This window comes from Bos indicus x Bos taurus, chromosome 11, assembly GCF_003369695.1.
Source record: "Bos indicus x Bos taurus breed Angus x Brahman F1 hybrid chromosome 11, Bos_hybrid_MaternalHap_v2.0, whole genome shotgun sequence".
Classification (NCBI taxonomy): Eukaryota; Metazoa; Chordata; class Mammalia; order Artiodactyla; family Bovidae; genus Bos; species Bos indicus x Bos taurus.
This window is the reverse complement of record NC_040086.1, coordinates 14,716,333-14,737,359: the sequence shown is the minus strand read 5'-3', so window position 1 is coordinate 14,737,359 and position 21,027 is coordinate 14,716,333. Positions and strand designations below refer to the sequence as shown.

The 21,027-nt window shown below is 40.1% G+C and overlaps 1 protein-coding gene across 3 annotated transcripts in view; it reads right to left on the bottom strand.

The window, feature by feature from the left end:
* Nucleotides 1-21,027, bottom strand: part of SLC30A6 (solute carrier family 30 member 6) — a 48,874-nt gene that overhangs the window by 7,689 nt on the left and 20,158 nt on the right. For all 3 annotated transcript variants that reach the window (XM_027554966.1, XM_027554967.1, XM_027554968.1), the window contains 6 exons: nucleotides 20,861-20,955; nucleotides 18,623-18,671; nucleotides 18,190-18,309; nucleotides 13,969-14,071; nucleotides 13,030-13,077; nucleotides 11,838-11,906 (listed from right to left, as the gene is read on the bottom strand). In XM_027554966.1, coding sequence (XP_027410767.1) covers nucleotides 11,838-11,906; nucleotides 13,030-13,077; nucleotides 13,969-14,071; nucleotides 18,190-18,309; nucleotides 18,623-18,671; nucleotides 20,861-20,955 — 484 coding nt within the window. The remainder of the gene's footprint in view (nucleotides 1-11,837; nucleotides 11,907-13,029; nucleotides 13,078-13,968; nucleotides 14,072-18,189; nucleotides 18,310-18,622; nucleotides 18,672-20,860; nucleotides 20,956-21,027) is intronic.

Genomic DNA, 21,027 nt, shown 5'->3' with positions numbered 1-21,027 from the left:
AAAATACTCTTGATGAACTACGGACGGAGATTCGTGACATTGTATAGGAGACAGGAATCAAGACCATCCCCAAGAAAAAGAAATGCAAAAAAGCAAAATGGCTGTCTGAGGAGGCCTTACAAATAGCTGTGAAAAGAAGAGAAGTGAAAAGCAAAGGAGAAAAGGAAAGATATACCCATTTGAATGCAGAGTTCCAAAGAATAGCAAGGAGAGATAAGGAAGCATTCCTCAGCTATCAATGCAAAGAATTAGAGGAAAACAATAGAATAGGAAAGACCAGAGATATCTTCAAGAAAATTAGAGATACCAAGGGAACATTTCATGCAAAGATGGACTCAATAAAGGACAGAAATGGTATGGACCTAAGAGAAGCAGAAGATATTAAGAAGAAGTAGCAAGAATACACAGAAGAACTGTACAAAAAAGATCTTCACGACCCAGATAATCACAATGGTGTGATCACTTACCTAGAGCCAGACATCCTGGAATGTGAAGTCAAGTGGGCCTTAGAAAGCATCACTACAAACAAAGCTAGTGGAGGTGATAGAATTCCAGTTGAGCTATTTCAAATCCTGAAAGATGATGCTGTGAAAGTGCTGCACTCTATATGTCAGCAAATTTGGAAAACTCAGCAGTGGCCACAGGACTGGAAAAGGTGAGTTTTCATTCCAATCCCAAAGAAAGGCAATGCCAAAGAATGCTTAAACTACCGCACAATTGCACTCATCTCACATGCTAGCAAAGTAATGCTCAAAATTCTCCAAGCCAGGCTTCAGCAGTACGTGAACCGTGAACTTCCAGATGTTCAAGGTGGATTTAGAAAAGGCAGAGGAACCAGAGATCAAATTGCCAACATCTGCTGCATCATCGAAAAAGCAAGAGAGTTCCAGAAAAACATCTATTTCTGCTTTACTGACTATGCCAAAGCCTTTGTGTGGATCACAATAAACTGTGGCAAATTCTGAAAGAGATGGGAATACCAGAGCATCTGATCTGTCTCTTGAGAAACCTATATGCAGGTCAGGAAGCAACAGTTAGAACAAATGGACATGGAACAACAGACTGGTTCCAAATAGGAAAAGGAGTACGTCAAGGCTGTATATTGTCACCCTGCTTATTTAACTTGTATGCAGAGTACATCATGAGAAATGCTGGGCTGGAGGAAGCACAAGCTGGAATCAAGATTGCTGGGAGAAATATCAATAACCTCAGATACGCAGATGACACCACACTTATGGCAGAAAGCGCAGAAGTAAAGAGCCTCTTGATGAAAGTGAAAGAGGAGAGTGAAAAAGTTGGCTTAAAGCTCAACATTCAGAAAACTAAGATCATGGCAGCTGGTCCCATCACTTCATGGCAAATAGATGGGGAAATAGTGGATACAGTAGGAGACTATATTCTTGGGCTCCAACATCACTACAGATGGTGACGGCAGCCATGAAATTAAAAGACGCTTACTCCTTGGAAGGAAAGTTATGACCAACCTAGACAGCATATTAAAAAGCAGAAACATTACTTTGTCAACAAAGGTCCGTCTAGTCAAGGCTATGGTTTTTCCAGTGGTCATGTATGGATGTGAGAGTTGGACTGTGAAGAAAGCTGAGTGCCGAAGAATTGATGCTTTTGAACTGTGGTGTTGGAGAAGGCTCTTGAGAGTCCCTTGGACTGCAAGGAGATCCATCCAGTCCATCCTAAAGAAGATCAGTCCTAGGTATTTATTGGTAGGACTGATGTTGAAGCTGAAACTCCAATAGTTTGGCCACCTGATACAAAGAGCTGACTCATTTGAAAAGACCCTGATGCTGGGAAAGATTGAGGGCAGGAGGAGAAGGGGATGACAGAGGATAAGATGGTTGGATGGCATCACCGACTCGATGGACATGGGTTTGGGTGACTCTGGGAGTTGGTGATGGACAGAGAGGCCTGGCGTGCTGTGGTTCATGGGGTTGCAAAGAGCTGGAGATGACTGAAAGACTGAACTGAACTGAATGCCCCTAACAGGCCAAGATAACTCACTCCTTTGTCATTACTTCTGTTATTACCTAAAGTGCGTCTATGACACTGAAATATTTACCATTGGAAATACCCTAAACTGCTCTTATGGAGGACTAAGGGAAGAAACCAGTGACTTACATTCCCTCAGAGCAATAAGAGGATAAGGCTGATGGTTGTTTCACCAGGTTTCCAGTCTCAGGGCACAGGCTTGGATTGCTTTACATCATGATATCTATTCCTATCTGCAGTGGACAAACCAGCAATGAGTTAAGATTACAACCCCTTAATCCTACCCAGCACTGGTCAGGCTGGAGACCTTGGGGACGCCCAACCCCAGCTAGGGGTCCCACGAGGTTGACCTACCTCGACCTGCCTAGGGATTTGGTCCTTGGGAGGCGGTCATGCCTCAACCTGCTTGGAGATCCACCAGTTCAGGGGTCCCAGAAGGTCGACATGCCTTGACCAATGCCAAGGGACCCAATTCTCAGGAGGCCAACCTGCCTCGATCTGCCCAGGAATTTGATCTCCAGGAGACTGTCATGACTCAGCCTGCAGGGGATCTGCACCCTGACCTGGGGACACCCGGCTTTCAGGTTGCAACAATACTGAGTAGGATAGGCTTCAGAAAGACTCACCCCTAAGGAAGTCCACCCATAAAAATAGAAGGAGGACTATTGGCTTTTTTTTTTTCTTTTCCTTTCTCTGTCATCACTGTCTTTCAGATGGAAAATAACCAATCCACTTCCTAACAGATACCCTTGAGATGCATTCTTGATAACTGGAATCTATTTCAATTCTCAAACTCTAAGGAGAAGTTGCTTAAAATTCTTTTGTGCCACTGAGTGGCCATGGTATCCTCTAGGGGACAAGGAACACTGGCCTGAGGATGGGAGTTAAATTACAACACCATCCTCCAGCTAGACTTATTCTGCAAAAGATAAGGGACATGGACAGAGATCCCCTATGCCCAAATTTTCTTCCAAGAGATATGAAGGAACTCTGTGTTAAGTATGGGATTGTTGTATGGCCTAAAAGTGAGCCTACCAGGCAAATGGTGTTAGGCACAGACAACCAAGAGAAGGAAGCCCCCTGTGAAGGCTCACCTCCCATGGCTCCCAAGTTGCCTGGTGCTCCTTCCTTCTATCCAAACGTGCCCCCATATCCGGGAGCACCCCCTCGACAAAAGCCAACTTGAGTACGTCCCTTAGTTGAAACTAGAGAATTTGGACCAGTCCAGGTCCATAAGCCCTTCTCCCTCTTAAAACTAAGACAGATCAAACAAGACCTGGGAAGCTATACAGATGACCCAGCAAATATATAGATATATTGGAATGTGATACATTCCAACACATTACTTTGGCCTTTGACTTGATGTGGAAGGACATCAATGGTCATATTTAGTCAAACTTTATCTGACCCTGAGTATGCTAGGGTCTTAAAGGAAGCCCAAAGGTATGCTATGGGGCTTCACATGTCAAGCGAAAATACCTGGTGGGGGAAACTGTGGTTCCTTCTTCAGATCCTAATTGGAATTATAACGACCCTGAGCACATCTGGGAAAAGGATCATTTTCTGATCTGTGTAAAGGCAGGACTAAAAGCAGCCCAGCAAAAAGTAATCAGCTATGCCTGGGGGTCAGCAATAACTCAGGAGCCCAACAAGAACTCCACTTACCAATCTGGACTGAGACACTTAAGAGGAACAGGTGATATTAAAGGACAAATTCCTATCCCAGTGTGGATCAGACATCAGGATAAAGTTACAACAGCTACAGCAGCAGGACTCTGCTGCCTCTTTAGATGAGATGGTCCAGACTCCAGCCACCAGACTCTAGCTTTTATAACAGAGAACAACAGGAGAGAGAGGCCAAGGCCCAGGAAACGGAGAAAAGCAAAGAGACAAGGCATGCCCAGATTCTGGCTGCCCTCCAGGGAAGCCCTATGGCAAACTCTGAGTCCTTAAAGGACAAGGCACGAGGCAAATGCCTAATCTGTAGACAGGCGGGACACTGGGCCAAAGAGTGTCCAAATCTTGACAAGTCTCCTAAAATGGCTTGCTACAAATGCCATCAATTGGGACACTGGGCGGCACACTGCCCTCAGGACCCAAAAGCCTCAAGGTCAAGTGCCAAGCCTTCCCTCTACAGTTCAACAGGACTGAAGCGGCCCACTCCAGCCAGCCTGCCTGTCACAGATAACCATCACAGGGCTGGAGCCAAGGGTGCAACTGGATTGGCAGGTAGGTCCAAGAATCTCTTGGCTGACACAGGGGCTACCTACTCTGTCCTGACCTCCTACTCCAGAGCCTTCTCCTCCCAAACCTGTACCATTTTGGGTGCTATAGGAAAAACAATTACAAAAAGATTCACCCGAGCACTTCTTTGTTGCTGGGGTGGACAAATATTTTCCCACCAGTTTCTGGTGGTCCCTGTGTCCTAACCCCTTATTGGGAAGAGATATACTCACTAAACTGGGGACCACCCTTGTGATGGGAAGCTTTTCAGCCCCTAGAGCCCTACAGCTCCTGGTTACTACTGAGGAACCTGTTACACCCTCTCCAACAGGGAGAGACCAAAAACTATGGGAGGACAAAATTAACCACAAGGTGTGGGACCAGGGGACTCCTGTATGAGCCCACAAAGCTGAACTGGTCATCACTGTCCTCCAAGATCCCACTGGTTTCCAAACCAGAAACAATACCCTCTCAGAAGAGAAGCTCGAGGACTACAGCCTCTAAAATAAATAAATTCCTTGCCTGTGGGCTATTGGTCCCCACCAATTAGCCATGTAACACCCCAATCCTCCCTGTAAAGAAAAAAGATGGGACCTGGCAAATGGTTTAAGATCTCCAGATCATAAATGAAGCTATAGTCCCTCTCCTTCCCACAGTACCCAATCCCGATGTAATCTTGGGAGAAATCCCACCCAGTGCCAAGTCGTTTACAGTCTTGCATCTCAAGGATGAATTCTTTTGCATACCACTGCCTAAAGAATCCCAGTATCTTTTTACCTTCGAGTGGGAATCTCCAGGAGAAAAACACCAACAGATGACTTGGACAGTATTACCTCAGGGGTTCAGAGACAGCCCCTACCTGTCTGGGCAGGCTCTTAGCTGGTATCTCCTAGATCTGGACCTGGGATCTAATGGGAAAATACTACAATATGTAGATAACCTACTAATCTGTTCTCCAGATGAGAAAAATGCCCAACATGCAATTCAGGATCTAAACTTTTTGGCAGAGAGGGAATATAAAGTCTCCTGTGCTAAGGCACAGATGATTGAGACAAAGGTCACTTAGCTGGGAGTTCAGATTACACATGGCTGTCCTCTGATCGAGTATAGGGAATCCTCCAGTTGCCCTCCCCCACAACTCGAAAACAACTGTGAGCTTTCCTGGGGCTAACTGGGTATTGTAGAATCTGGATACCCAACTATGGTCTAATTGCCCAGCCCTTATATGAAAGCTTGAAGGGACAGGATGATTCAATCCCACTGATATGGGGAACTCCTCAAAAGAAGGCAGAGGGTACACTAAAACAAGCCTTAACTCGAGCACCCACCTTGAGGTTCCCAGAGCTAGAAAAAGCATTCCAACTTTATGTCCACGAAAAAGAAGGAAGAGCCTTGGGAATGTTAACCCAAAGACTGGGACCTGAGCCCCAGCCTATAGCTTGCTTATCCAAGAGGCGTGAACCAACTGCCCGAGGCTGGCCTTCCTGCCTTCGAAATCTTGCAGCTATTGCAGTCCTGATAGAAGATGCTTTAAAACTCTCTTTTGGGGAAAAATTATTTTTACCAGCCACCAAGTGAAACAACTCCTGAATGGGAGAGGCCATTTATGGATGTCTGATCAAAGGATCCTCAGATACCAAGTAGTGCTGATGGAAAATCCAGGTCTGACTATATCCCCTTGTGAGATTCTTAACCCAGCCTACCCCTGAGGACTCTCTCCCCTTCCATTCTTGCCTGGAAACCTTGAGAGGGATTGTCAGAAGACCCTCTGACCAATCCTGAGGAAATCTGGTACACTGGTGGAAGCAGCTTTGTCTTGGATGGAAAAAGAAGATCTGGATATGTAGTAGTCTCCAATTTTGAGACCATAGAGGCCAAACCTTTGCTACCAGATACTTCAGTCCAATTAGTTGAACTCATGGCCCTGACTCGAGCTTAGAGCTGGGAAAAGGAAAAAGAGTAGCCATTTACAGACTCCAAGTATGCCTTTCTGGTGGTACATGCACATGCTGCTGTTTGGAAAGAGAGAGGCCACTTGATCATCTGAGGGTCCCTAATTAAATATGGTGACCAAATCCTTAGGCTCTTGGAGGCAGTCCATCTGCCCACTGGAGTTTCAGTCTCCCATTGTAAAGGACACCAAAAAGGGAGCACAGAAGTGGCACGAGGGAACCAAGCAGCTAATGAGGCAGCTAAGAGAGCAGCATTACAGAACAATGACCTAATTACAGAACAATGACCTAACAGGGGTTGCCACCCTAGTTCCACAGACTAATTTGCCAGAAACTCCTTCATATACTGAATGTGAGACTATTAAAGCTAAGAGTGAGGGCTTTCAAGAAGATCATATGGGGTGGTTCCAAAAGGAGGGACTCCAATGGAAGTTGGTTAACTCCTTACATGCCACCACTCATTTAGGGGAGAAGGCCCTCCAAAGATTACTAGAAAGGTCCTTCAGAGGAATAGGCCTCCAAACAAGTATAAGGCAAATGGTCTCCTCTTGTCCCACTTGCCAATTAAACAGCCCCCAAGGAGTGCGAAGACTCCAACTGGCCCAGCCTGTCCCAACAGCATGGGACCTTCCCAGGAAAGGGCTGGCAGATGGACTTCACCCAGATGCCAGTTTCTCAAGGGATTAAATATCTACTAGTTATGATAGATAAAAAGATAACCCAGGAGACCTCCCTGGGATGGAAGGAGGCTTTACCAATAGCTCTTCTCCATACCCGTATTGCCCCTAAGGAAGAGGTTGGTCTTAGTTCTTATGAGATGCTATATGGGAGACCCTGTAATACTTTCTACACCCACAGCAGTCAAGGTACCAGGACACGACTCCTGGATTCACTACTCACGAGTCAAGCCATGGAAGAAAACAGAAGAGGACACTCAATACACCTGTGAGCCCCTGGGAGATCTCAGATACCTATTCAGAACTACAAATGAGGGTCATTCTAATAAACACCCCCAAAATCAAGTTTCTGGCGATAAGATTTCTCAAGTCAGCTCTAAAGAGCCAACACAGCTTGGCAGAGGTTGTACTCCAAAACAGACAGGAGATAGATCTCCTGATCCCTGAACAAGGAGGGACTTGAGCCATCTTGAATGAGACATATTGTTTCTGGGTAAATACCTCCAGCTAAGTTAAAGAAAGTCTCACAGTCCTCAAGAAAAACACAGTCCTCAAAAAAAAATCTCCTACAGAAACTCAAAGAATGAGCTAGAGAGTTCCTGGGGTGGGTGGCTCCAATCCCTATTTGGTGGATCCTTCTCCTGGCGAGGGGGAATTTGGAGTTGGCTAATGCTCCAACTAATCCCTGTTATCATCATATTGATGCTGCTTATGATTGCTCCATGTATTATCAATTGTCTAACCCATTTTGTCTCTGCCCAGGTCAACAAGCTACAACATGCGGTGCCAGTTCAACAAGGATATATAAAACTACACCTGACCGTGGAAAATATCACTCACCCTTAGATGGATACTGCTATAAGAACTCTGAGGCTTGAGATTAGCAAGAGGGGGAGGCCCAATGCCCCTCAATGTCCCAGCTCAGCAAGAAGTGCCACAGAGACCTTGATGCCCCTATTCCTAAAGAACTGGGCCTCCCATCTCTTGAGGGGGGAATGTTAGGTAGCTAGAATAGGAAAAAGGAGTCCAAAATAGTGGTGGTTAAAAGACAAAGAAAGGAAAAAGCCCACAAAAATAGAACAAAGGAAGGTCCAAGGACCAGAGTGAGGACCTCAGGTGAAACAAACAGCCCTCCTGGCTAGCCCAATTTACACAGGGCAGGTTCAAGGGGAGGAGAAAGAAGATTAAAAAGGAGCCAAAATTGAGCTCCTCTCTTCTTTTGGGTTGGCCCATCCTCCCGCCTTGAGGATGTATTTTCCTTTGCTTGCCAAATAAAACGGAGCTGTAACTGAGCTGTAACACTGGTCCACTGCTTCAAATTTTTGCTGCGGCGAGACAGAACTGAGGAAATTACACACTCCCCTGACAAAACTGGAGAAGGCAATGGCACCCCACTCCAGTACTCTTGCCTGGAAAATCCCATTGACAGAGGAGCCTGGTGGGCTCCAGTCCATGGGGTCGCTAAGAGTCGGGCATGACTGAGCGACTTCACTTTCACTTTTCACTTTCATGCATTGGAGAAAGAAATGGCAACCCACTCCAGTGTTCTTGCCTGGAGAATCCCAGGGACGGGGGAGCCTGGTGGGCTGCCGTCTATGGGGTCGCACAGAGTGTCGGACATGACTGAAGCGACTTAACAGCAGCAGCAGCAGCTGACAAAACTATACTACAAAAACTATAGTAATCAAAATAGCACCGTACTGGCACAAACCAGACACACAGATCAATGGAACAGAACAGAGAACCCAGAAATAAATCCACACACATACAGTCAATTAGTCTACAGTGAAGGAGGCAGAAAATACAAAGGGGAAGAGACAGTTCCTTCAACAAGTAGTGCTGGGAAAACTGGATAGCTACATGCAAAAGAACAAAACTAGAACATTTTCTCATACCATGTACACAAGTAAACTTAAGAAAACACAAGCAGTAATAAGCTCCTTGACATCAGCCTTTGCAATATTTTTTTGATCTGTCTCCTCAGGCAAGGGCCACAGAAGCAAAAATAAGCAAACGGGACCTCATCAAACTAAAAGGCTTTTGCAGTGAAGGAAACCATCAAAGGCAGCCTACTGAATGGGAGAAGATATTTGCAAACAGTATGTCTGATGAAGACATAAAAGAACTCATTCAACTCAACATCAAAACCCTCCATCCCCAATTAAAAAATAGCCTTGATCCTGTATGCTGCATAGCACAGCTAAGGAAAAAACAAACAAACAAACATATATTAGAGGACTGATTAAATAAAATATGGTATATTCATATATTGTAAAATTCTGCAGTCATTATTAATTATGCTGGGATTCTTGAAAGACAGAAGCATTGGTAGCATTTTTTGAAATGTCCCGAATATCCCCATAAAAACAAAAACTAAAACAGCAAATTCAAATACCTATGGACAACACCTACCCCCCAAAAAAAAATAAATAACACAACACCCTAAGAAAACCCAAATACAAACTGTAAGACCTGTAAGGTATTAGCATCTGTGGAGGAGGATACAATAGGGCATCTGATTGACCTAAAAACCTCACAATAGGTAACTAGCTCTTCATGGAAATCTAGGACAGTGAATTTGAGAAAGGCAGCCGGGAAATGGAAGGTGTTTCGCACATTTCAGTACTGGGTGAATGCACTGGGTCTGCAACAAGATATGAAGGACTGGAGTAGTGTGACCCTGTGAGCTCTCAAAAGTAACCAAGCAAAGCTCCCTTCCAGCACAAAGCCCCACATTAAGAAGAAACAGCTGGGAAGAGAATCTAAATTGAGCAGCAGAGTAGAAACAGAAGATAAAGAAGGTTCAGATACAAATGGGAGAGGAACAGAACCAGGAGGAAAAAAAGCTTTCACTTTACAGACTCATCAGAAGAGGGAACTCTAGAACCATGAATTTAGATACACTACCTTAAACCATTTTTTATTTTAAAATTCAGGAAAACGAATTTCACATAAAAAGGAGCAAAAGCAAAGAACTGAATCCAAATCCTACACATAGTTATTATAAGAAAAAAGGAGAATACAGAATAGATCATAAAAGATTGGAAAGATTTACCTACAAAACTGATGAGAACTATGACTTTCTTTTTCAAATCAATTTTTGAATTGATTAAGAAGAATATAAATCAAAATAGAAAACCTAGAAATGGAGTGGCAATTAGAAATACATGAAAAAAAATTTTTTTCAGGGAATTCCCTAGTTGTCCAGTGGTTAGGACTAGGTCCTCTGACTGCTGTGGGCCTGGGTTCAATCTCTGGTCAGGGAACTAAGATGTGGCAAGTCATGTAGCATGCCGACTCCCAAATTTCTGAAACAAAGATTAAGCTAGAAAAGCAATAAACATACAGGTATATTATGAAAAAAAAAGATAAAAAGAGAAGTTTTAAAAATCAAAGGAAATTGAGATACTAAGTAACTGAAAGAAAATAACAAATATGAAAGAAAGGTAAAGCTCCACCATGCTTATAATAGGCATTTCCAAAGAAGAAAATCAAAGCAAGAGAAGAGAATATTAAGAACTTTAATTAAAGAAAACTTTCCTGAAAGTTTTAAAGAACTGTTTCTAAAATAACATTATACAAGGGTATACTGCATCCCTGAAATAACTGACCATCAACACCAAGACACATTCTAGTAAAATTACTGGACTGAAAAAATATTTTAGGCATAGAGGTAAAAAGATCAAGTCACATATCAATGGGAAAAAATAAGACTGAGTCTTCAGGGTTTATCACAGTAACGTCTTATGCCAGAGGTAAGAAACTCAAGAAAATATCTGCTCAGGATGTTATATCCAGCCAAATGATTTTCAATAATGTTCACAACTGTTTTCAACATGAAAAAATTTAGGGAATATTGTTTGCAAGGGCCTTTTCCCTGAAGAATTTACTAGAGAATGAGTTTTAGATATCCAAAATAATGAGTGAGAGAGGGGAAGAGAAGGAGAAGGAAGAGATGAAGTAGCCATTTTTCCATTAAAAGCGTGTAAGTCTGAACTAAAGACTGCAAAGCAGTGATATCATTGAGCTGTTGGACCAACCCTAATCTGCCTCAAAAATCTATGTTACAAAAGTCAAATCCTATGTTTTTTATTTAAAACTGGTACTGTAGAAGAGTAATATTTAATAACATGGAGAACTGTTTATGATATATTAAGTGAAAAGAACAAATTATAAAACAGCATGACTTCATTTTCTAAAGAGTTTAAGTATGTGAATATTAAACCAAAAAATCAATGGCAGTTTTCTTCACATGATACAATTATGGTTGTTTCAATTTTTTTTTCTGGGTACTTTCCCATATTTTCTTCATCATTTCTGACATAGGAATAAAATCATGCCATAATAAAATCTCTTTGGTAATAAGGTCCAAAACTGGATTAGAAAAGATGGAATTTTATGCTGAAACAGCTATTATTATAACTCTTTAACATATTCAGCAAAAATCTCCAAAATCAGAACTGTAATAAAAAAGAAAATAAAAGCACATTTTACTTTTGTAACATTTTCATATTTAGGAATGTCTGACTATGGATTTTTCTCTTTTGAATAGCCCAGTATTAAGATCATTTAGTTTGAAAGGGAAAAAATGAAAAAAAAAAAAAATCCCTTAATTAATCTCAATTAGGTTACTGAATCCATCTACATATTTTACTTTATTGAACAGAAATGGGAATCAAAGGACCCATAAAAATTTTAAAGAAACACTTTTCTCAGTTTTAAAAATTATAAACTATAAATTATATAGCTTTAAATTATAACTAAAGTAATACATATAGTCCATGGAATTCTCCAGGTCAGAATACCAGAGTGGGTAGCCTTTCCCTTCTCCAAGGGATCTTCCCAACCCAGGGATCAAATCCAGGTCTCCCATATTGCAGGCAGATTCTTTACCAGCTGAGCCATGAGGGAGCTGGTAAAGAGCCTAAAAATTATAAACTATGTTTTAAATTATAACTAAAGTAATACATAGAAAGCATACCAATGAGCCAAAACCTAGGGTCCAAAAATGCTCATTTCGGACTTCCAAAACTCCATCCAAGGTAGATACCTAATCAAAAACATAGAAATAGGGTTTTTGTATTTGACATATCCAACACAACTCAGTCAAATTATGGATTTGCTCTACACCTAGGAATGACATGGTCAAACCCTGCATGAAGACACTCATTAGCCAAAAGAAGTGCCAGACCATTCACTCAAGATATCATTTCTTCTTGTTCCATACTGAGCCAGGGTCTGTTTTTTTTTTTTCCCCAGTTTCTTATCTGCACCAATCTCTCTAGAATTAGGTCTTTACTTCCCTCACCCACACCTTGTTCAACAGTGTGTAGTTCTTTTCATCTTGTTAGTATAGTATATGTTTATATCCAGTACTTGAGGTATCAGAATCTTTGTCTTCTCAATGATTTCTTCCTCTGGATTCTCTTTCAACACATTTCTGTACAACATAGGATGTTATTTGGATTTGAGCCAAAAAGAAATTCCAAGGACAGTGTGTAGCCCATTGGTACAGTGGCACAGACTCAGCAGCTGAGACAAGTGGTCAGCTACACTGATCAAAGTGGCCTCTGTGATAGTGACAATCAATAGTTTTAATTACTCTCAACAATCAAATAATTTGATTATCTTATTCCTTCATTAGTTAACAGGTGGAATTTTATAACAATACAAAATCAAAACCTACTATGTGGTGAAGCAATCACCATGTCAAAGTGGCCTCTGACTTAATCAAAATCCTAAGTTTGAATAGGCTTTGTGTGTGTGTGCGTGCTTAGTCTTGTTCGACTCTTTGCAACCCCATGGACTATAGCCTCCTCTGTCAAAGGAATTTCCTCAGCAAGAATGGAGTGGGTTGCCATATCCTCCTCCAGGGGATCTTCCTGACCCAGGATCAAACCTGCATCTCCTGTGTCTCCTGTACTGGCAGTTGGATTCTTTACCACTGAGTCACCTGGGAAGCCCAGATTTGAATACAGAATCACAATTACCATCTACATTTATTTCAAGTGAATTTGGCTTCCAGACTGAGCAAGTGGTCAAATTTTTCTATTTTTGTCACTATGTTACATAAACTTCCCTAAAATTCTAGAAAGAGCCTGAAATTATTTGTACCCACTCTTTGTATTCTCTAATCATAAATTAAAATGATTTTATTTATTATTCCATCTTACCTCTCTGATAAGTTTGTCCAACTGACCAATAACATGGGGTGGTGTTGTCTGGGGGAAAAAAAATAAAATAGAACATGAATCTAGAGAGAGAAAAAATTTTCCAACAGTGGTCCTGACAGTAAAAAAAAAAATGCATTTTATACCAGCCTTGGCTTTGTTTCACATGTGCCTTCACATGGTTTAGGAAAGAGAGGTTTCAACTGACTCACTCATCAAGCAACATCAGAAATCCATCCATGCTTATTTCTTATTTTGCAAAGAAGCTGCTATTTCTGTAACCAAATAAGCCTTAAAGGACCAACAAATCAACAAAAAAATCTTTTAAGAAAGTAAAATTTTGTATAAGACATAGCACTAGTAAACTAATTGTTATTGTTGCTTCTCGAGAGGGAGATACAACCCATATGTTTTAGAGAAGACATGTGGGAAAGGCATAATGAGAAGTAGAGCCTATATATTCATCTAGTCCTGGGAAACCATCTTTCTAGTCAGGTGTTGTCTACAGGTGTTCCTATTGTTTCAATAAGGAGTGATTTTAAGTTTGAAATTTAGAAGTCTCACTAATTCAAGAATAGGAAATAAGAAAACAATCATAACTGGATTATATAATAGCCAAAATACATTTATCAGGGGAAAATAAGTATCTAAAGAGATTTTAATTAATATTGTTTTTACTTGAAATATTATTAAAGGCAAAGTTTCTTATTTATGCTTTTGTCTTATATATAAATATATGACGACTCATTTGTGCCTATTTTGTACACCAATATAACTTCATCTGGTTCTTACTATACAAATTTCAGAGGTTACTGTTTGGCTTCATCTCCAACAGGACCCTCCTAAAAATTTCATAATCTGGCAGATGAACACGTTTATTTTTATAATCTGGTAAAAGAACATGGCTAATTCTAAGCATGCATACTGAAAGATGACCATTACCTGGAGTAACACTTTCCCACTGTACACGCTCATGGGATACATAGTGCCGAACGTCATCAGAGCAATGGCAATGGCTGACGCAGTGTCTACAGCAAAGTAATTACTAAAAAGAAAAAGCAATTCTAAATCTTAAATGTATCCTTCACTAGGCTTCTTACAATTTAATCCACCAAACTTTAATTATCTCAAGCAACAGGACTATTTTAATATAACTGGCCACTACTGCAATGAGAGCATCTCAAAGGAAAAAAGAAAGTTTTCAGAATCCTTTCTTGCCAAAGTTGAAGGGAAAATAACTAATAATTATGTTAATTAGTGTGAAGAGAGATGATGAAGAAAAAAATATATTTCCCTACAATGTACTTTTATCTACTTGTCAACTGTAAATATGTCGTATATATTTATCTGCTGCAACAAATAAAAACCTTTAACTAGTAATTTCTGATAAAGACCAATGGAATTCATCTGTGATTTTATCAATTTGCTGTAAACATGAACTTTCCAATAATTAGTATTAAAAAATGTCAAATTCCCCAGGAATTTCTTAAGATGAGATTCTTAAGAATCTGTTACAGTGAACACTGTGACTGAAGTACAATGGCTCATCAGTAGTTCACAGCTCTATTAACAAGAGAGACCAAAAATGCCAAAGGTTACAAGCTAATCATGTACTCTTTTTCACTTTTTCCTATCAGCTGGGAATAGAAACACAAATAAAGACACAGTTCCTGCCTTTGAAATGACAGGAAACACTCATGTGAAAAATACAAGAAATGACTTTGAGTACAAAGGAGAAGCCCTACAGGGTATCATGGCTGCACAAAGGAGTGAGTAGTGAGCCTACAGGGGTAGGATAATCCAGAAAGGCTAAATCAAAAAGAGGTGACATCTGAGCTGAGCCTTCAAAGATGGCCAAGATGAGGGGGACAGGACACTGTAGACAGTGACAGCAGCATGTGCAAGGGCATGAAAACCCTAACGCAGTGAAGAAACTATGAACAGTTAAGTACAGGCAGATGGATGGCTAGTAAGGTTGATAGAGGCTTCATCATACTAACAACTTTTAATTTTGTTAGGTATAGAAAGGAGAGGATTTTGAAACAGGAAAATATTATGTCTAGATTTGCAGCTTTTAGTGATCACATCCGCTGGATCATGGAAAAAGCAAGAGAGTTCCAGAAAAACGTCTATTTCTGCTTTATTGACTATGCCAAAGCCTTTGACTGTGTGGATCACAATAAACTGTGGAAAATTCTGAAAGAGATGGGAATACCAGACCACCTGATCTGCCTCTTGAGAAATTTGTATGCAGGTCAGGAAGTAACAGTTAGAACTGGACATGGAACAACAGACTGGTTCCAAACAGGAAAAGGAGTACGTCAAGGCTGTATATCGTCACCCTGTTTATTTAACTTATATGCAGAGTACATCATAAGAAACGCTGGACTGGAAGAAACACAAACTAGAATCAAGGTTGCTGGGAGAAATATCAATCACCTCAGATATGCAGATGACACCACCCTTATGGCAGAAAGTGAAGAGGAACTAAAAAGCCTCTTGATGAAGGTGAAAGTCAAGAGTGAAAAAGTTGGCTTAAAGCTCAACATTCAGAAAACAAAGATCATGGCATCCGGTCCCATCACTTCATGGGAAATAGATGGGGAAACAGTGTCAGACTTTATTTTTCTGGGCTCCAAAATCACTGCAGATGGTGACTGCAGCCATGAAATTAAAAGATGCTTACTCCTTGGAAGGAAAGTTATGACCAAACCTAGATAGCATATTCAAAAGCAGAGACATTACTTTGCCAACAAAGGTTTGTCTAGTCAAGGCTACGGTTTTTCTTGTGGTCATGTATGGATGTGAGAGTTGGACTGTGAAGAAGGCTGAGCCCCGAAGAAATGATGCTTTTGAACTGTGGTGTTGGAGAAGACTCTTGAGAGTCCCTTGGACTGCAAGGAGATCCAACCAGTCCATTCTGAAGGAGATCAGCCCTGGGATTTCTTTGGAAGGAATGATGCTAAAGCTGAAACTCCGATACTTTGGCCACCTCATGCGAAGAGTTGACTCATTGGAAAAGACTCTGATGCTGGGAGGGATTGTGGGCAGGAGGAGAAGGGGACGACAGAGGATGAGATGGCTGGATGGCATCACTTGACTCGATGGACCTGAGTCTGAGTGAACTCCGGGAGTTGGTGATGGACAGGGAGGCCTGGCGTGCTGCGGTTCATGGGGTCACAAAGAGTCGGACACGACTGAGCGACTGACTGATCTGATATGATCAGTAGCAAAATAGCAGGTAACTAAAGATGTATGAGAAGAAAAATTTTGAGATCAGGAGACTATTCTAATTAGGTCAAGGAAATGAAGATAAGGGCCTCAATTTAGGGAACAGAATGGGAAGAAGGGAAAGATAAAAAAGGAAAGATTAAACAAGAGTAGGAGATAAGACTATCATTTACAACAGCCAAGACATGGAAACAACCTACGTGCTTATTGACAGATAAATGGATAAAGAAAATGTGGCATATAGAAAGTGAAAGTGCAAGTTGCTCAGTTGTGCCCGACTCTCTGCAACCCCATGGACTATATAGTCCATGGAATTCTCCAGGCCAGAATACCAGAGTGGGTAGCCTTTGCCTTCTCCAGGGGATCTTCCCAACCCAGGAATCAAACCCTGGTGTCCTGCATTGCAGGCGGATTCTTTACCAGCTAAGCCACAAGGGAAGTCCAAGAATAATGGAGTGGATAGCCTATCCCTTCTCCAGAGGATCTTCCCGACCCAGGAATTGAATTGCGGTCTCCTGCATTGCAGGTGGATTCTTTACCAACTGAGCTATCAGGGAGGCCCCGTGTGGCATATATATATACACAAGTATGTACACTAGTGGAATATTATTCAGCCATAAGAAGGAAATCCTGCCATTTCTGACATGGATGGACCTTGAGGACATTACGCTAAGTGAAATAAGCCAGATACAAAAGGACAAATACGTATGATTTCATTTAAATCAAGTACTCAGAATACTTCATAGTGACCAAAAGTGGAATAGTGGTTGCCAGGGGCTGGAAGGAGGCCAAATTGGTAGAAGTTATTTAATGAGTACAGGTTCAGCTGGGGAAGATGAAAAAGTTCTGTAGATGAATCATGATGATGGTTGTACAACAAAGTGAATGCACCAAATGCCTGTGAAAATACTAAACTGTATGCTTGAAAATGGCTAAAATGGTAAATTTTATTTTACGTATGTTTTTTATGCAATTTAAGAGTGGAAAGCAGGGCTTTCCTGGTGGTTCAGAGGTAAAGAATCTGCCTGCCAACACAGGAGACACGGATTTGATCCCTGATTCAGGAAGATCCCACATGCTGCAGAAGAACTAAGACCATGCACCACAGCTACTGAGCCTATGTGCCGCAACTACTGAAGCCTGTGCGCCCTGGAGCCCGTGCTCCATGACAAGAGATGCCAATGCAGTGAGTAGCCTGAGCACCACAACCAGCCCCCACTCACAACCAGAGAAAAGCCTGCGAAGCAATAAAGACCCAGCACAGCCATACATAAATAAATTAAAATGAACACACAAAAAAGTAGAATGCAATGGAATAGATGGTGGCAGCAGTCAGTCTCACAGGAAATACAAAAAAAAAAAAGCAGTTTAGCGGATGGGGAAAACAGGTTCAGTCGAGGTGGACATGAACAGAAGATAGGCTTTGAGATATAGAGATCTGGGCTAGAAATAAAGTGAAGGAATCACACAAAGGTAGAAAATACAAACAATGGTATGTGATGTCCTAGGAGAGTAGGCAAAAGGGTAGGGAGTCAAAGAATAATGTCATAACATTAAACTTAAGCTTGCTAAAGACTATTTCTTAATAGGCTTGCTTTAAAAAAAAAATTGGTTCACATCTACTCCTCTTTCCTCATTCAGCAACAGTACCTATAATTTATGAGTCTCTTACTCTCCTCTTCTGTTTCACTCATCTGGCCAGCAGAAGGGAATTTAAATAGCTTTCCCATCTGCATTATAGATTGTAGTGAAGATTTCTTATTGAATCCAACCCCCCTTAATTTTTTCAGATGAAGACACTTGAGGACAAGACTTGACCAAAGTTGCACAGGTCATAAACATGCTATAAACTTAATCCGCATGCGTCCTAATGCCCTTAAAAATCAGACCCCAGGAATGGAAATCCACTTGAGAGCAATAAAAAATACTTACTTAATTTCAATTAGCATATAAGTAATACAAAGAGCAAATGCTCCAGCAAGATCAATCAAAACAAATGGATTCATTCGGGGAAGGAAGATACTGCTAAGTCCTGGAATAATTCCACACAAGCTATGAAAAAACAAACAAAGAGTACTCATTACCAAAACTTATGTAATAATAATGAAAACTGAATAAAAGATGACTTGCATTTTAGTATCATAAATCATTTAACAAAGAGGATTTGGGAACAAATCTCTCACTTGTAAAGTTCTCTTTTGTATCATCAATTAAAAAATAAGAAAAAGCCAAGGGAAAAGAAGAATCTGATCTGTGAGATTCATATAGTAACCTCAGCAACGAATAATGTTAAGTTCCCATAACAGATGTGTTTCCTGTGCATTCCTTTAACAATATGTATTTTATGAAACCCCAAACATCTTACCTTCTACTAAGATCTGCAACATGCTCTTGAAGCCAACTCGTACTTGCAGCTTTAAAAAGAAAATACTTAAATTATTAAAATTACCAGAAATAATTATTAAATTACCAGAAATACTTGATTCTTAAATTTAAAAAATAAATTTCATGATGACTATGTAACAGTACAAAGGGATACATTATACCTAGAACTTTTTTCTTTTTTATGCCTTTAGGATATTAAATGAAAAGTAGTTTCAACTACAATACATAGCTGATCTGATGGAATCAATGAACTTACACATGTCATCGTTACTATTAGTTTGAAGTTTTAAAGGCTTATTACACTGCAAAGCAAAGCTTCCTAACCAGTGTGTTGAGAATGAGTTGCAGGTCCACCAATTACTAACTCTCTTAGCTTTCAGAGAGGCCAGGTATCTGGCTACATGCAGATGCCAGTCAGTGACTGACCCTGGACATGTAGCCTCCAGGTGCAAGCATACTCTTATATTTACTCCAGGGTGCTACAGAAATTCTCATTTATGTGCACCATGATGTAGAAAAGATTGGCAAGCCATATAAACAGTGGCCTAGAACAGCAGTTAAAGCAGACTCTGATGCCAGGATACTTGGCTTCAACCTCAACCCTGCCCTTGACTAGATATATAGCCTGAGACAAGTGACTGAATCTCTCAGTGCCTCAGTGTAAAGTGGGGAGAATAAAACGATTTACCTTATATGGTTATAGGAAGAATTAAATGGGCTCTGTGTAAAGTACTGAGCACACTGCCTGGCAGAAAGTGCTTTAATATTTTTTTTCACTCAAATTTCAACTCATGTTGTAAATCTTGATATTTCTGCGAACTTTCATTTCCAGCTAATAAAAATACAAACTAGATGATTTTTCTGGAAATAAACTTGGCGATATATATCAAACACTTATAATTTTTTCTCTGAGAAGATTAGAAATGCATACAAGAAATTTGATAGAAAAAAGGTGGTTATAGTTAAAAGGAAAAGTTGAAAATGTACATTAGACTAATTTTTTTAAATATTCATGACAAAATGTTATGCAAGCATTCAAAAATTATTTTTCAAAGATTATTTAATGACAGGCAATATTCAAGACATAAAGTTAAGTGAAAAAAGCCAAGCATAAAATTTTTAACTGATACAATTCTAAGTATGTAAAAAAACATACATATGTGCACAGAAAAAAAAATAAAGGAACAAAACAGAAATGTTAATAGATGTTATCTCTGGCTCATGAGATTACCAGTACTGTTTCCTTCTTGTATCTTTCTGCTCTTCAGGGAAACATAGTTTGTAAATCTTTGTACCTTCTTAAAATTTCAAGAATGAGCATAATAGTATTTTAATAAAGTTTTTTCAAAATAATTCTGATGATCATAAATATCATTATTTAATTTTCCAGTTTATGCAGTAATTCTTAAACTCTAATTCATACAAATAAATTCATACTTCATGACACTTAGGAAGTTGTTTAAGCTTGAATGGGTATTTCAGAAAGCTTTCTTCCCCTGGTTATCTTGGTATTCAAGTCAGTGAGACTTAAAAAGACCTTCCCCTATTTTTCCTTCAAAGTGCAGGTGTGTGTACACAGCCCGCTTTTGTTTTTATCTCAGTGTAAAGTGAGGTAAAACTCCTCCAGCCATCCAACAGCGGTTAACCTGGTGTGGGGGAGTAGGACTCCAAAACACTGAAATTAGTGAAAAATGTCAATACTTTAGACCACTAAAATGAAAATTCTATCTGAATTTTTAGACTTGAAAGTAAAAGAATTTATCAAAAGGACTAAAATTTGGATACTTTCAAATATATGCCCACCCATCATCGCCCCAGAGAGTTCCTGGGAATGAAGTTAATTAACAAAATACAATTATTTGCAATGAGCACATCAACTATATGTACGCTGATGCTTCTAAAATGCATTCTTAGGTAGTTTATACACTTAAAATTTCATTCATGTTATCTGGTAAATGTAATTTTTTATCTCATGTAATTTAATTGTCAGTTCTGCTTGTTTTTAAGGAATATGTTATTTTAAAACTTAAAAGTTAGATTCTATTTCTTAATTTTCTGCTTTATAAGTTTCTGAAGACTTTAGAACTTTAGGGGGAGGTAGTTCTCTCTTTCCCTCAGGATACACTTTCTCATTGATTTATGAATCAATGAAACAAACAAAAGATTTGTTGCTATCAGAAATTAATTGGATTTTTATTAATGGTAAACAAAAACATACCTTCAGAAACATAAGCAAAAGGTTTATTCCGAATTGAAAGCATTGTGAACAGGTTGAAGGAAAGAGCCACAAAAGTACCAACTAATAATCTTCCCCTAAAAAGAATAACACTCATTGTTATTTTTTTCTTGGTAATATTAATATATAATTTCAGCATGTAGCGTGAC